The sequence below is a fragment of the Gopherus flavomarginatus genome, chromosome 12 (assembly GCF_025201925.1).
Source record: "Gopherus flavomarginatus isolate rGopFla2 chromosome 12, rGopFla2.mat.asm, whole genome shotgun sequence".
In the NCBI taxonomy this organism is placed as follows: domain Eukaryota; kingdom Metazoa; phylum Chordata; order Testudines; family Testudinidae; genus Gopherus; species Gopherus flavomarginatus.
The window spans coordinates 14,400,072-14,416,483 of NC_066628.1; the positions used below are offsets into that span (position 1 = coordinate 14,400,072).

The 16,412-nt window shown below is 46.7% G+C and overlaps 1 protein-coding gene across 1 annotated transcript; it reads left to right on the forward strand.

Moving 5' to 3' along the window:
• The first annotated feature begins 1,002 nt into the window (after nt 1–1,002).
• Nucleotides 1,003–5,347, forward strand: LOC127032869 (olfactory receptor 2B2-like). Its single transcript, XM_050920464.1, has 2 exons — nt 1,003–1,782; nt 5,330–5,347. Exons 1-2 carry the CDS (start codon nt 1,003–1,005, stop codon nt 5,345–5,347), a joined length of 798 nt encoding a protein of 265 aa, XP_050776421.1.
• The last annotated feature ends 11,065 nt before the right edge of the window (nt 5,348–16,412 follow it).

Consider the following 16,412-nt stretch of genomic DNA (forward strand, 5'->3'; position numbering starts at 1 on the left):
ATAGTTAAAAGTTAATTGGAAAACAGCTTTTAGAGGCAAGGTGAAAACTAGCTGGGAGTTTCTGCTAATCAGAATGGGAGGAGGGGAAAGAAAAGTCGACAAGGGAAATTGAAAACCTTGGTGTATGGAAGACCTGGAGTCCAGGCACCTCTGATAGAAGTTTATTGAAAGTTAGGAAATGTGATGATTTTGTAAAGGTTATTATAACCTACGTGTTTTGTAGAAGTTAGTTATAAAAGATCAATGAATACAGTGGATTCTGGAGCCATTTAGAGAGATGGTTTTTTTTACGTCTTTTCTCTCCGGTAGGTGAGCAACTGTCCACTGAGAATCCATTGCTAATTACTCAATACTGATCTAGTTTTTAGGTAAATATCTGGGCTGCTCTATGCTTATGTCTGTGTGAGCTTAAATCTAATAAACTGTAGGTTTAGAGAGTGTCCTCTTACTTGTATTAATATTTCATCAGGAAGAAATTCTGTGTTCCCTGACACCACCTGGAGTGAAACAGTTAAGTTGCCCCTACTATGGGTTCTGAAAACCGTTGGTAACAAGTCCAATAAAAGATATTACCTCATCCGCTTCATCTCTCCAATATCCTGGGACTGACCTGACTACAACAACACTGCAGACAGACAGATGAAAGATTTCCCTGACCTCTGCATAAATGTATGCAGTGCTGCAGGTGGGTCATTCCAGGTTATTAGAGATTCCAGCCTTTTCCTAATCCATTCACTTAACACTTACCTGTCTCCTAGGACTCAAGGCTACCACTTCAAAAATACCCACTGTCAATCACAGCATTAGCACCTATGATCACAGATCTCCTTGCTGTGGAATATTTTTCACCCTTATTCTTTCTGTCACCTACAGGTGATGTATGGCAAAGGGTCACGGGATGATGGAAACCAAAGCTCCTTGGGGGAATTCATCCTGTTAGGTGTGTCTGACCGGCCACAGTTGGAGCTGCTGCTCTTTGTGCTAATCTTAATCTCCTACACCATGACCTTGCTTGGAAACACCACCATAATCGTGGTCTCCTGGCTAGACCCCCATCTCCACACGCCCATGTATTTCTTCCTCAGCAACCTCTCTTTCCTGGACCTGTGCTACACCACCAGCGTTGGCCCCCAGATGCTGGTGAACTTCTGCAGCAGCCGCAAAACCATTTCCTTGGCCGGCTGTGTGGCCCAGCTCTACATCTCCCTTTCTCTGGGTTGCACCGAGTGCCTTCTGCTGGCCGTCATGGCCTATGACCGCTATGCCGCTGTCTGCCAGCCGCTGCACTACACAGCTATCATGAGCCGCCGCCTCTGCCTGCAGCTGGCAGCCAGCGCCTGGTTGTGCGGCTTCGGCAACTCCATGCTGCATACCATTAGCACCATGAGGCTGCCGCGCTGTGGGCAGAACCAAATCGATAGCCTCTTCTGCGAGATACCGGCCCTGCTCAAACTGTCATGTGTTGACACCTCTGCCAATGAGGCCGAGATCCTCGCCAGCTCAGTGATTATCTTGCTGGCCCCACTGGGCTTCATCCTGATGTCCTACGGCTACATCGGCGCCACCGTGCTGAAGATTCGTTCAGTGAAAGACAGGATCAAGGCCTTCAACACCTGCGCCTCCCACCTGGCTGTGGTGTCGCTATTTTACGGCACGGCCATGTCCATGTATCTACAGCCTCCATCCAGCTACTCCCAGCACCGGGGCAAAATAGTATCCCTCTTCTACACAATGGTGACTCCCATGCTCAACCCCATCATCTACACGCTGAGGAACAAGGAGGTTCACAGGGCCCTGCAGAGGGCACTGAGGATAAATGTGACTGCCCAGGGGATCTGAGCTGGGAGAGCAATTGGCACAAAACCATCTCTACCTCTCATGGCTACTGTAACTTCTTCTGTGACTATGTGGTGCCTTCTGCTCTCTCCACAGCCCCGGCCCTCTCCACCCACACAAACCCTCTGGCCTCTCCCCCTCTCTGCAGAACAAGCCTGACCTAATCTGTCCCACAACCTGCCTTCCCTTTCTCACTCCACACAAACCATCTCTCACCCACACAACACCCCTGCCCTCTGCTTTGCAATTCAACCAAGGACTGTCTTTGGTGGACCTCCAGAAACAATCCCTGTTCTCCTGCCCAAAGAGATTTTTCTTATTCCTTTCTGTTGTGGTAGTAAAGAGGCTGCAACTGAGATCAGGGCTATGCCAAGCGCAGTACAGACACTGAACAAGTTACAGTTCCTTCCCCAGCTGATATCAAGGCCTCATTGTTTCGGGCACTCCACTGACACACAGCGATAGGCAGTACCTTCTCTACCTGAGATCAGAGCTCCATTGTGCTGGCCACTGCACAGACAGAAATCAAGGGACAGCCCCTGCTCCAGCTGAGGTCAGGGCCATCTTCTATGGGATCAGAAGGTATCTGAGTTCAGTGGTTTCTCAATGAAACTAGCGCACATCTGGATAGAAGACTGAATTATGTAAGTGAAAGCAGCTCTATAGGTTTTGAGAGTCCCTGAAGAAGACTTTGTGGATTTTGTGGAAGAGCATCTCAAATTCCAGGCCAAATCCACAGTGAAGTTCATGGCAACAGTGAACAAGCCAGACATAGAGAAGACATTTCAGTTGTATGCAGACAAAGTGGAACCAGACTGAGAGAATTCTATGAGCTGACACAGAATCCAGGTAGGAGCATTTGGGTCTACTCATATGAGCTCCAGGAGAGAATGAGCCAGGTGAAACGCTGGGACCCACAATAAGTTTGGGACATGAATATGGTCCTGAAAGAGTAGTTAGCGCTGGGGCCCTGGGATGACTCTTTCCATTGTGAAATGAAGAAGAGCTCTAAAGAAGAGTCCAGTAAAAATTTCCATGAACTCATGCAAGCTGCCATTACATGGTCTGAATTAGAACAAGTTCACGTGGAAGAGATGGCCAAGCCCAACCCCCCTACACAAAGTGGAGGCCTAGGTAATGCATCTAACAGAGGAATGACTTTTCGCCAAAGACGGTTAACAGTGGAAAGTTTAAAAGAAACTGGCCAGCAAACAGGAGGTGATGGTGAAAACAATAACTGAGGGAATGAAAGTTAAAATCTCCCTTAGTATGCTAAAGGATCCCAAAGATTCCCACTGAAGGATATCTAGGGCAGGTACATTTGCTACACTTGTGAAGGGCCAGGGCGTACTAGCTGAGAATGTCCACTGAGAAAGAGTCCAGAGCCTCAGGTACTCAAAACCAAAGCGGCATCAGGATTGAGTGGCCCATCAACAGCAGAAGGCGAGGCAGTGTCAGAAGAATTTCTAGGCCTGTCTTTGGTGGAAAATCAGTCTGCATACAGCGCTGAGAGGAGCTCAGACAGTGCCAGCATATCTATCGACTTGTGTGAGCGAGCATTTGGAGACTAACTGCTGAAGTACTTATAGCCGAGGTGAAGATCAGTTGTTTGTTTGATACTGGCTCAGAAATCAGCACTATTACTGAGCTGCAATTTCAAAAATATTTGGAAGATAAGGAGCCAATCATACACCAAATACACAGTTTGTACATGTAACGGCAGCTGATAAAATGGCAACCCCAGAGGTGGGATGCCTTAAAACAGAAATAGAGTCTATGGAGTGAGTCCTTCTCTACCAGTAGGGTTGTAGGTGGCTTTGATCATGGTCCATGTGGACCCTCCATTACAGCTGGTTGGGAATTCTTTAACTCAAAATTCTCTTGCCAGAATATGCTGATTCATCCAACCTGAACATTTTGGGGTGGGGTGTCGGTGGGTGCGAACATTTTTTGAGAAATTTTTCAAAATTGTGGAAACCTCCCATTTGGACATTTAGTAAATGGAAATTTCCATTTTTATGGTTTGACACAAATTAAAGCTAACTAGAGATTTTTAAAAAATCAAAGCATTTTGAAATTTTCAAAACAAAACAAAATATTTCAATTGACCCAAACTAAATATTTTTTTAATTTTTGGTTCATGCAAATTTTCAAGATTTCAACCCTTCATGCTGATTCCAGATGGGAAATGGTTTAAAATCTCAAAACAATTTCACAAGATGAGAACAGCCTTTCCTACCCATCTCTGTTCTCCGTCATTCGTGTGCCCTGCTCAAGATGGCATTAGTCCGTGAGTTATGTGAGCAGAGCAGATAATGAATTCCTGCCCAAATATCCCTCACTTTAGTAAACTCTTGCTACATCATCTACCAGCCAACTTGGTAACTAAAGGGCCCAGAGCTCTGCGAGTGTAATCAATTATCTCCACACACAGTATTAGTATTTATTATTTGTGTTAAGCTGACAGCGCCGAGGTGCCCAGTCATAGACCAGGTCCCCACTGTGCCAGGTGCTGAACAAACACAGAACAAAGAGACAGTCGCTGCCCCAAGTTGCTGACGATCTAAGTATAAGACAAGAGACAACAGCTAGATACAGACAGATGCGGGAGCACAAAGTCACAATGAGACAGGATTGGTCAGCAAGGTTAGCAGTGGACTCGACACACCAGCAGCTGGTTCTCTGCATCATGGAAATACTTAGGAGACCGGACCCCCTTGTGATAGGCACTGTAGAAACACAGAAGAAAATGACAATCACAAGGTATCAGGCTGGATGCAGGAGGTCAGGCTGCATGGACCTTGTAGTCTTTTCTGTCCATAAAGGCTATGAATCTATTACTACAATTTTAAGGGGGGAGTGTGGGGGATTGGCTGGCCTAGGGTGTAGGTTTGAGAATGGAATATGAATTCTTTCCCTTCTCTGGGGGTGCTGACTCTAATCCAGTTCCAGCACAGATGGACTGGGGAATGTGTTATGAGACCTGCCCTCACTGGGAGTGCTGACTCCAATCATGCCCTTGGGCAGGCATAGGGCTGTGTGTGTGAATGGAATATGGGGCTTTTTTATTTTTTATAAGAAATAAAAGACAGAGGGAGCTGAATATAAATCTGAAGTTAGGAATTGTAGAAAATTGATGAGGAAAGCAAAGGGACCCAAGCAGATTTAAAGACAATAAGAAAAAGGTATTTAAAATATGTTGGAGGGCAGGAAGTATCTTGAGAATGGTATTGGTTTATTACTAGATGTAAATGGTAGGCTTATCAGTAATAATGCAGAAAATACAGAGTTGTTCAATAAATGTTTCTGCTCTGTATTTGGGGAAAAAACAGGCGATATAACCTCATCATGTGGTGATAACATATATCTATTCATTTCCATTTATGTGTACCTGCAGCCCTCATCCCAGGACCAGGGCAAAATGGTCTCTCTCTTCGACAGCCTGGTTACCCCCATACTCATCCCCCTGATCAACATGCTGAGTAACAAGGAGGTGCACAGGGCTCTGTAGAAAGTGCTGGGAAGGAGCCTGACTACCCAGGGGGCCCAAGCTGGTGCAGTAGTTGGGCATGGACACATCTGTGCCTCTTTTGGGTTCTCTAGCATCTTCCCTGTCCATATGGACTCTTCTACCCTCTGCCCGTTTCCACTCCTCACAACTGCCCTTGCCCTATCCCTCCTCAAAGAAAAACCTGTCCTCCCCGAGCCATACAAGTCCCCTGACCTCTTTCAACCCTTGCAACCCACCATGTCTACACCTAGAACTGGGGCATGTCTATACCTAAAACTGCATCGGTGCAGCTACGCTGCTGTAGAGCTTTCATGGGAGGAGCACTCTACACTAATGCAAGAGAGGTCTCCCATCAGCATAGTTAATCTACCTCCCTGAGAGGCAGTAGCTATGTTGTTAGGAGAACCTATCATGTTGACATAGTGCAGTCTACTCAGGGGGTTTAGGCTGATATAACTACTTTGCTCAGGGGGTTGGATTTTTATACTAATATAGGTCTGTAGAGTAGACTATATCTTGGAGTTCTGAGATTATAACCAGGATATCAGCTTTCATTGAAAAAAAAATTGTCTCCTTCTCACCGCATATGGTTGGTTAGTAGAGCTGGAAAGTTGACACCAGAATGACATAAAGACTCAGAAAGCAGAAAGAAAAGGGGAAAAATGAAATTTATTATTTAAAACAAACCTTCTGATTTTAAGCCAATCTCTTGATTTTTAGGGCCTGATATACCCTTTTTGAATGCTCTCGGCTTGCAAGACTGCACATTCCCTACTGAGAGAGGAAGACACGATAGCCCTTCCTCCACTCATGTCTCTGCTCCTCTGGAGGGTTGGAAACTCCATTTACTGGACCACATGTCATGTGTTTGTCTGGGACCCACCAGCCTAATTGTTGATTTTGAACTGCTTTGGCTATGGGACTTCTCCAAGGTTAATGGAAAGAGGCCTGTTGATTTCAGGGGCCATCAGATTGGCTCCCAAAGGGCATGAGACAATGGCTATGGTTTGGGAAAGTGACAGATGATTTTGGATGATGAAAATGAGATATCCTAAAGGCACCAGATTTTCAAAAGGCAAGTGCCCAGGGCTTCTTGAAGAGCGAGCATTTAAAAATCATGAGTCATGCTCCAAAAATCGTGAGATCATCTTTAAAAACATGAGATTTCATTAAATTATTATTGTTGGGTTCTTTTTCTATGCCTTCAAATTTCTAATATTTAGATGGCCCTTGGGACACATTACATGGTTTTGCTCCATCTCAATGGGGGCTAGAAATGTTTCTTTTTAAAATTATGTTTTAATTGTAACCACATTCTTCTAGGAGCTGCATTTTTCAGGAGAAGATCTAGAACTGCCAGACTTTCATTGGCAACACTCTAGTACCCAAAATTGAGAGTCACTTTTCTAAATCTTGGTCCATGCATCTCTCTAGTGATCCGAACTCATAATTAAAACAATCTGTTACTGAAGGATTTCCAAGGGAGTTCCTCTTTTGGTTCAATCTTCACTTTATGCTCTCATGTCTCTTGGTTCAATTGGCATTTTCACTGACTTTGCTCTGGAGCTGCTGACCACACCTCTCAAATTTGAAGGCTGAATGTCTCAGTTAATAAATATGTGTAACCCACACACTTTCTGGGTATGATGTTCTGTCCCATCTAGTGGCACATAGACATGAGAGAAAGAGAGAGACAGTTAATGAATCTGCTCTACAGTCTTAACTAAGTGCCATTTGACTGTTAGCTCATGCAGTAGAGGCTCATAAACTAAGCTCCACCCCTGCTCTATCCAAAGGCCCAACCTTCCTCCTGCCTCTTCCTGCCCTATCTCTGCCCTCTTTCCCAAGGCCCCGCCCTCACTCCATCTCTTCTCAACCCTCCTGTCATAAACAGATAGTTAAGGGTTAATGTCTCTTTTACCTGTAAAGGGTTAACAAGCTCAGTGAACCTGGCTGACACCTGACCAAAGGACCAATTGGGAGACAAGATACTTTCAAATCTTGGTGGAGGGAAGTCTTTGTTTTGTGCTGTTTTGTTCTGTTCTTTGTTCTCTCTTGGGATTAAGAGAAGATTTATCCAATCTTACTGATTTCTCCAATCTTACTGAAACAGTCTCTCAGAGTCAAGATAGTAAGTAATAGATAAAAAGCGGATTAGATTTATGTTTGTGTTCTTTATTTGCAAATGTGTATTTTGCTGGAAGGATATTTCACCTCTGTTTCCTGTAACTTATACTTAGGCTGGGAGAGGGAGTCCCTCTGGTCTAGGTGAAGCTGAGACCCTGTAAACATTTTTCCATCTTGATTTTACAGAGATAATTTTTACTTTCTCTTTCTGTAATTAAATGCTTTTCTTTTAAGAACCTGATTGATTTTTTTATTCTTATGTAAGACCCAAGGGGAGTGGGTTTGAACTCACCAGGGATTGGTGAGGGAAAGGAGAGAAGCGGGAGGAAAAGCTTAATTCCTCTCTGTTTTAGGATCCAAGGAGTTTGCATCAGTGTACTTCTCAGGAAAAGTCTGGGAGGAGGAAGGAGGAGGGAAAGGTTAATTTCTCTCTGTGTTAGGATCCAAGGAGTTGGGATCAGTGTCTCTCTCTCAGGGAGAGTCTGGGAGGGGGAGAGAAGGGGGGAAGGTGAATTTCCTCTCTGTTTTAAGATTCAAGGAGTTTGAATCACAGTATCTTTCAGGGTAACCCAGGGAAGGGAAAGTCTGGGAGGGGAAAGGTAAGGGGGATGGTTTATTTCCCCTTGTTTTAAGACCCCGGTGGTTTGGGTCTTGGTCTCCCCAGGGAAGGTTTTGGGGGGACAAGGAGTGCACCAGACACTAAAGCTCTGGTTGATGGCAGCGCTATAAGATCTAAGCTAGGAATTAAGTTTAGAGGGGTACATGCAGGTCCCCAGTTTCTGGATGCTAAAGTTCAAAGTGGGAAAGAGACCCTGACACCTCCCTGTTCCCCATCTCCTTACCACCAGAATGAGCTCACAGCCGCAACACCTCCCCATGCCACCCAGGGGGAGAGGTGGGCCAGAGTGTGGCCCACAGGGTGGCGTGGCTGTAGGGGTGGGGGAACAGCGTGATGGGGGGTGTCAGGGGCTAGGGTCCCCAGTTGGGAGCTCAGGGGCCGAGCAGGATGGTACCATGGCTCGTATGTGGCACACAAGCTGTAGTTTGCTTAATATACTAAAGAAATTGGATATGTGTAGCAAATTCACACCTAAATGTTGTTTAGGCAGATTGCAGAGATTCTTGAAGGCAAGCTACACTTGTTTTTAGCTTAAAACCCCACTTATTCCTTTCACAGGCTAGACAACCCTCTGCCTGGGTTCAGCCTTACTCTGTTAGTTCAGTCTTTTTGTTCCTCCAGGTGTTTCCAGCAGTCTTCTTTCTTGGGCAGGGAGTCAGTGAAGAATGAACTATGATGATGTCACTCCCCTGCCTTAAATAGCTTTAATATATGGTGAGAACCCTTTGTATCCCAGTTTGATTCCCACACCCGGTCAGTGGGAAAAAAAATCCATCATCATGGACTCCAGTGCCAGGTTACTTGGTCACATGTCCCTGTAGGGCCACCACATCGATGACTCAGATTCTGTTTGCAGCATCCCCAGAAAGGCTTCCCAGTGGGAGATTAGCATCTTCTGAGACCTATTGTTCTCTCTAATGACCTTTCCCCCTGGCAGCCATCTAGACTTTTGGCCTTCTGTCTAGTGGGCGTTCCCCAGCTGTAAACACACTTGTAATAGATGCATAGACAATATTCCTGACTTCAGATACCAAAATGATATATGCTTACAAGTAGTATAATCATATTCAGTAAATCAAAACCTTTCCAAAGATATCTCACATGCCTTATCCTGCACAAAATACATCATAAGCACCCATGGAGTCAGAGTGAGGAAATGGGTGAGATAATATATTTTATTGGACCAACTTCTGTTGGTGAGAGACACAAGCTGTTGATCTACATGAAGCAGTTGGTCCATTAGTAGATAGATAGTTAGATAGATAGATAGCATCTGGGGGTTCATAAAATCATAGCATATTAGTGTTGGAAGAGACCTCAGGAGGTCATTTACTCCAATTTCCTTCTCAAAGCAGGACCAACACCAACTAAATCATCCCAGACAGAGCTTTGTCAAGCCAGGCTTTAAAAACTTCTAAGGACGGAGATTCCACCACCTCCCTAGGTAACACATTCCAGTACTTCATCCTCCTCCTGGTGAAATAGTGTTTCCTAATATCCAACCTAGACCTCCCCCACTGCAACTTGAATCCATTGCTTCTTGTTCTGTCATCTGCCACCACTGAGAACAGCCGAGCTCCATCCTCTTTGGAACCCCCTCTTCAGGTAGTTGAAGGCTGCTATCAAATCCCCCCTCAGGCTTCTCTTCTACAGACTAAATAACCACAGTTCCCTCAGCCTCTCTTCATAAGTCATATGCCCCGGCCCCCTAATCATTTTTGTTGCCCTCCACTGGACTTTCTCCAATTTGTCCTGTAGAAGAAAATTTACAAAGAGCCTTAGGCTTTGATCAAGTTAGTAGGCCTGAAGTATGAGCTGAGCTTGCTTCTGTGTGTAAGGGGCATGAGGAGGCAAAGTGGGATGGAAAGTGCCCAAAACAGAACAATGGCCTTCTGTGTACAAGGGGCACGAGGAGGTGAAGTGGAAAGTCCCCAAACACAATTTGTCATAGCCAAGCTTGTTTTTCTATAATCACAATGGAAGCATGTGACAGACCCAGACCAGGGGGTACAGGAGTCTGGTAGAGGGCAAATATACTGGTCACTGGATGAGTAATTTTCTGTTCTCTGAGTGACCAGAACAGGGGCTGCACTAGAGTAATCAGGAACCTGCTAGAAGCAATTAAAGGCAGACAGGCTGATTAGATCACCTGCAGCCAATCAAGGCTGGCTAATCAGGGCACCTGGGTTTAAAAAGGAGCTCACCCCTGTCTGGTGGGGAGGAGCCAGAGGAGAGGAAGTGCATGTGAGGCGCTAGGAGCCAGTGGCACAAGGAGCTGAGAGTGAGAGTGGGTGCTGCTGGAGGATTAAGGAGTATGAACATTATCAGACACCAGGAGGAAGGTCCTGTGGTGAGGCTAAAGAAGGTGTTTGGAGGCGGCCATGGGGAAGTAGCCCAGGGAGTTGTAGCTGTCATGCAGCTGTTACAGGAGGCACTATAGACAGCTGCAATCCACAGGGTCCTGGGCTGGAACCTGGAGTAGAGGGCAGGCCTGGGTTCCCTCCAAACCTCTCAACTCCTGATCAGACACAGGAGGAGTTGATCCAGACTGTGGGGAAGATCACTGAGGTGAGCAAATCTGCCAATAAGCGCAGGACCCACCAAGGTAGAGGAGGAACTTTGTCACAACTGGTGTCAGGGGTGGGACTTGGTGTGCACAGTGCGGCAGAAGAAGGAGGGTGATTTAAAAAAAAAAAGGTAGAGGGTTTATTTTTTTTTCACCACAATGAATGACTTAGTACGGGCATTGATACAAGCTACGGTGACCCAGCAGGAGGCTACCCGTGTCCAGGCAGCTGCCCAACAGGAGGCAGTGTGGCTACAGCAGGAGACTAATTTACTGCTGATGGACTAGGCTTCTCAAGACCGGGCTATGGTGCGGGAACTGGTAAACCAGGTAAAGACCCTTACAGAGCTGAACCGCGGCCATGATGGGATGCAGATCATATGGGCCAGCCATTGGCTGCAGAACTCCACCAGAGAGGTTCTTTGGGGCCATCTGCCTGTCCCAAGTCAGGATAAAGGAGGAGGGTTGGGCGTGGGGCTAGCAACTCCACCCTGTAAAAACCAACCTGCTACAGAAACTCTAACAATAGAGACAACAGAGACTTTTACCCTGGAAAAAGAAGGGTCTTCAATTCAAAGATGCATGACACTGGGTGGTATAAGCCGTGAGGAAGCCACTAAGCCGATTACCCTTCTTGCAACCAGGAGGATTACCATAGGCACATGGAACGTGAGGACCATGTATGAGTCAGGAAAGATGACGCAGGTTGCAGCAGAGATGAGGAGCAACAACCTGACCCTATTAGGCATTAGCGAGACAAGATGGATGCAAGCGGGACAGAGACGACTGTTGACAGGAGAGCTGTTGCTGTATTCAGGACATGAAGAGAGCGACGCACCCCACACACAGGGAGTAGGCTTCATGTTGTCCAAGCAGGCACAGAGAGCACTGATTGGTTGGGAGGCACATGGTCCCAGGATCATCACAGCATCCTTCAGAACTAAAATGAAGAGGATTAAGATTAATGTTGTTCAGTGCTATGCTCCAACTAATGACAGATATTAGAGATTCCTACTGTATGGAGCTGAAACCTGGAGGACAACCAAAACAACCATCAGGAAGATCCAGACCTTCATAAATAGCTGCCTCAGAAGGATTCTTCAGATCCGCTGGCCAGACACCATCAGTAACATCCACCTCTTGGAGAGGACCTGTCAACTCCCAGCAGAGGAAGAAATCAGAAGAAGAAGGTGGGGTTGGATAGGACATACACTGTGCAAGCAGCCAACTAACATCACCAGACAGGCACTGCGGTGGAACCCCCAAGGCAAGCGGAAAAGAGGCCGTCCAAGAAACACCTGGTGACATGACCTTCAGGCTGATAGCAAAAAAATGGGCTATACCTGAAACCAGTTAGAATGAATGGCCCAGGATAGAGGACTCTGGAGATCTGTTGTTCGCGGCCCATACCCTGATTGGGGTGATGGGCATGAGTGTGAGTGAGTGAGTGTATTGGCTGCAGAAAATGATGCAGGAGGATGATGTAGAGACATACCTTTTGGTCTTTGAGAGGACAGCCGTATGGGAGGCCTGGCCTCGAGAGCAGTGGTCTGGCATCCTTGCCCCATTCCTGTGTGGGGAGGCCCTGAAGCCTTACTGTGATCTGCCTGAAGAGGCTGCAGCAGACTACCCCTAGCTGAAAGCAGAGATCCTGGCCAGATCTGGGTTAACGACCGCAGTGCGGGCCCAACGGTATCACGAGTGGAGGTACCAGGAAAACAAAACCCCGCAGTCCCAATTGTATGACCTCATCCATGTCACATTAAAGTGGTTGCGAACAGAATCCCAGAGTCCAGAAGAGATACTAGAGGTTCTGGTCATCGACCGATACATGAGGGGACTACCGTCAGACCTTCATGCCTGGATTAGCCAGAACGAATCCTCCACCTATGATGAGGTTGTTGCACTGGTAGAGAGGTGAAGGACGGTAAGGGAGCTGACTCAACTAGTTAAGGAAGAGGTACCCCAGGTTAAATTAACAGCACGAAGCCCTAGAGCTTGAGTGACTGGGCCACCAGGAGGGCCCAGGTGGAAAAAAAGAGGGGCTGAAGGCCCACCAGAGGCCACCAAGAGTCGAAGCACAGAGGGAGAAGAGGATCATGATGTTAGATTGCCCAAACCAAGAGACCAGGGAATGCCTAGAGCTCCATATAGATGTTATGCCTGCGGGAAGTGGGGACATATAGCTGCCCAGTATCCCAATGCTGAGGAGCCTGTGCAGTGTAACCTGGGGAACTGGGCAGACCCATGCTCCCTAATCCACCTTGTGGGGGTCTCACTAACCACATATTTGTACACCAGACCAGTGAAACTAAACGGAATAGAGACCACGGCACTGGTTGATTCAGGAAGTGCTATCACACTTGTCTCGGGGAAGCTCGTCAAGTGTAGTCAGCTGCTGCGGGCTAGGCGTACAGGGATAACATGCGTCCATGGGACAGTTGGTTATTACCCCACCATCCCAGTAAAACTCGAGATTCAGGGGAACACTACTGAGGTAGCAGCAGGTATAGTCCCCAAAACTCCCATACCCGGTGCTCATAGGGAGGGACTTCCCAGGGTTTGGAAACTTACTCCCAGTAGGAGGATTGGAGGAAAAGGGGAACCCTGAAGTTAGTGAGGCTTCCACAGGAGACTGTCAACCCCCAGTCTTCTCTGAAATATTCCCAGATTTATTTTCCATTCCCAGACAGGGTAGAAAGTCAAAAAGGGAAAGGAGGGCAGCTAAGGCCTTGGGAACCCAAATACTGACTCAAAGCCAGAGGGTCGCTCTCATAGGTAAGCAGACACGAGCAGCTGAAAAGGAGGCAACCCAGGAGAAAGAAGCACCTGAGTCTGACCCCCACCCTAACGTTTCTGAACCTGTGGAGGCAACAGAGACTGGGCTCCTAGATCTTGGGCAGATTAGCCCTGGGAGAGGAAACTTTGGACGGGACCAGGCTGAAGACCCAAGGTACGACAACCTTCGGAAGGAGGTGACTGAAATAGATGGGGTCCCCGTGGAAGGGAAAACCCAGGGACTAGGACCCTACTTCATAATGAAGAAGAATTTCTTATACCGGGTTGCACCAGTACAGGGGCAGAAGGTGCAGCGGATCCTAGTGCCTCAAAAACACCAGAACACTGTATTAAGTCTTGCTCATAGTCATCTTTTTGGGGGGCATTTGGGGGGTAGAGAAGACCCTGGCACGAGTCCTGAGACTGTTCTTCTGGACCGGAGTACATGAAGAAGTGCGGAGGTACTGTGCGTCCTGCCCAGAGTGTCAGCTGCACAGTCTCCATCCCCACCTGAGGGCACCTTTAGTACCCCTTCCCATCATAGAAGTTTAATAGTCATGGACCTAGTGGGACCCCTGGAGAAGACGGCTTGGGGCTACCAATATATACTTATTGTTTTGGACTATGCTACTCGCTACCCAGATGCTGTCCCCCTGCAGAACACAGCCTCTAAAACGATAACCAAATAGCTGGTGGGGAACTTTGCCCGAGTGGGGTACCAAAGGAGATATTAACAGACAGGGAACCCAATTTATGTCAAAGCTAATGAAGGACCTCTGTACGCTGCTCCATATACATACCCCGAGAACTTCAGTCTACCATCCGCAGACTGATGGGTTGGTAGAAAGTTTTAACTGAACCCTCAAGGCTATGATATGGAAGGTGGTAAGTTGGGATGGGAAGGATTGGGACACCCTACTACCCTATCTTATGTTCACTATCCAGGAGGTACCTCAGGCCTCCACTGAGTTTTCCCCCTTCGAGTTATTATATAGGCATCTGTCATAAACAGATAGTTAAGGGTTAATGTCTCTTTTACCTGTAAAGGGTTAACAAACAGGGAACTAAACACCTGACCAGGGGACCAATCAGGAGACAAGATACTTTCAAATCTCGGTGGAGGGAAGCCTTTGTTTGTGTTTTTTGGGTTTTGCTTTGTTCTCTCTGGGTTGTGAGAGTGACCATACATACCTACAGGCTCTCTAATCTTCTATTCCAATTTTGTAAGTACAAAGGTAGAAAGGCGGTATAGTCTTTTATTTGTTTTTTCTTTATTTGCAAATGTGTATTTGGCTGAAAGTATTTTAAATTGTATTTCTGCTGGTGGAGGCTGTTTCTCCAATTTCTATAAGCTGACAGACCCTGTAACTTTTACCATCTAAATTACAGAGATAACTTTTACCTTTTTTCTTTCTTTTTATTAAAGTTTTGCTTTAAGACCTGTCTGATTTTTTCCCCTTGTTGAGGCTCAAGGGAACTGAGTCTGTACTCACCAGGGAATTGGTGGGGAGAAGGGAAAGCTGAATTTCCTCTTTGTTTTAGATTCACGGAGTTTGAATCTGTATTGCCTCTGGGTGAAGGGAAAAGAGGAGGAGGGGGGAAGGTATCATTCCTCTCTGTGTGGTGATTCAAGGAGTTTGAATCACGGTGATCTCCTAGTGTACCCAGGGCGGAAAGGAGCTGGGAGGAAGGGAGGAAGGGGAAGGAAAATGGTTTATTCCCCTTTGTTGTGAGACTCAAGGAATTTGGGTCTTGGGGGTCCCCAGGGAAGGTTTTGGGGGAGACCAGAGTTTATCAGGCACTCTACTCTAAGTCCTGTTTGGTGGCAGCACTACAGGATCTAAGCTGGTAATTAAGCTTAGGGGAATTCATGCTAGTACCCATATTTTGGATGCTAAGGTTCAGAATTGGGAATTATACTATGACAGCGTCACTCCCATGGCATACTAGATATCGCCAAAGAGATCTGGGAAAAGGAACCCAATGAGGGGAGAAATATAATAGAACATGTAATACAGATGTGAGACCGGATAGCCCAGGTCATCCCTATTGTACGGGAACATTTGGAAAAGGCCCAGGAGGCCCAGAGAACCCATTACAATCGCCAGGCAAAAGTCTGACAGTTCCAACCAGGGGATCGGGTGATGGTGTTGGTACCCACAGCAGAAAGCAAGCTTCTGGGCCAATGGCAGGGGCCCTATGAGGTGGTTGAACCTGTGGGGGAAGTAACCTACAAGGTGCAGCAGCCAGGACGCTGAAAACAAGAACAGATTTATCACATCAACCTTCTGAAACCCTGGCATGCACAAGAGGCGTGCATAACTGTCCAAAAAGACCTAACTCAGGAAAACAAGCCTTCCAAACAGGTGAGAGTGTCTCCTAATTTAACACCAGACCAGAAAAATGAGGTGTCTGAGATGATCTTCCGGAACCAAGTTGTGTTCTCAACAAAACCAGGTCGAACAACCGAGACATATCACCTCATCATCACGAACCCTGGGACCAGAATAACAATGAGACCCTATTGGGTGCCAGCGGCCAAAGGGAGGAAATAAAAGCAGAAGTAAAAAAAAATGCTGGCATTGGGGATCATCGAAGAATCCCTCAGTCAGTGGTCCAGTCCAATCGTGCTGGTGCCCAAACCTGATGGCACCACAAGGTTTTGCAATGACTTCCTGAGACTAAACAAAGTATCCCAGTTTGACACATACTCCATACCTCGCATAGATGAGCTAGTGGACCATCTGAGTAATGCCCAGTATTTGACTACTCTAGACTTGACAAAGGGGTACTGGCAGAGTCCCGTTGCAAAAGGCGCAAAGGAAAAGACTGCTTTCTCTACACCAGAGGGTCTTTTTCAATATACTGTCCTCCCTTTTGGACTACATGGGGCACCAGCTACTTTCCAGCGCATCATGGACAAGCTATTACACCAGCATAACAGTTATGCTGCTGCCTACTTGGATGATGTGGTC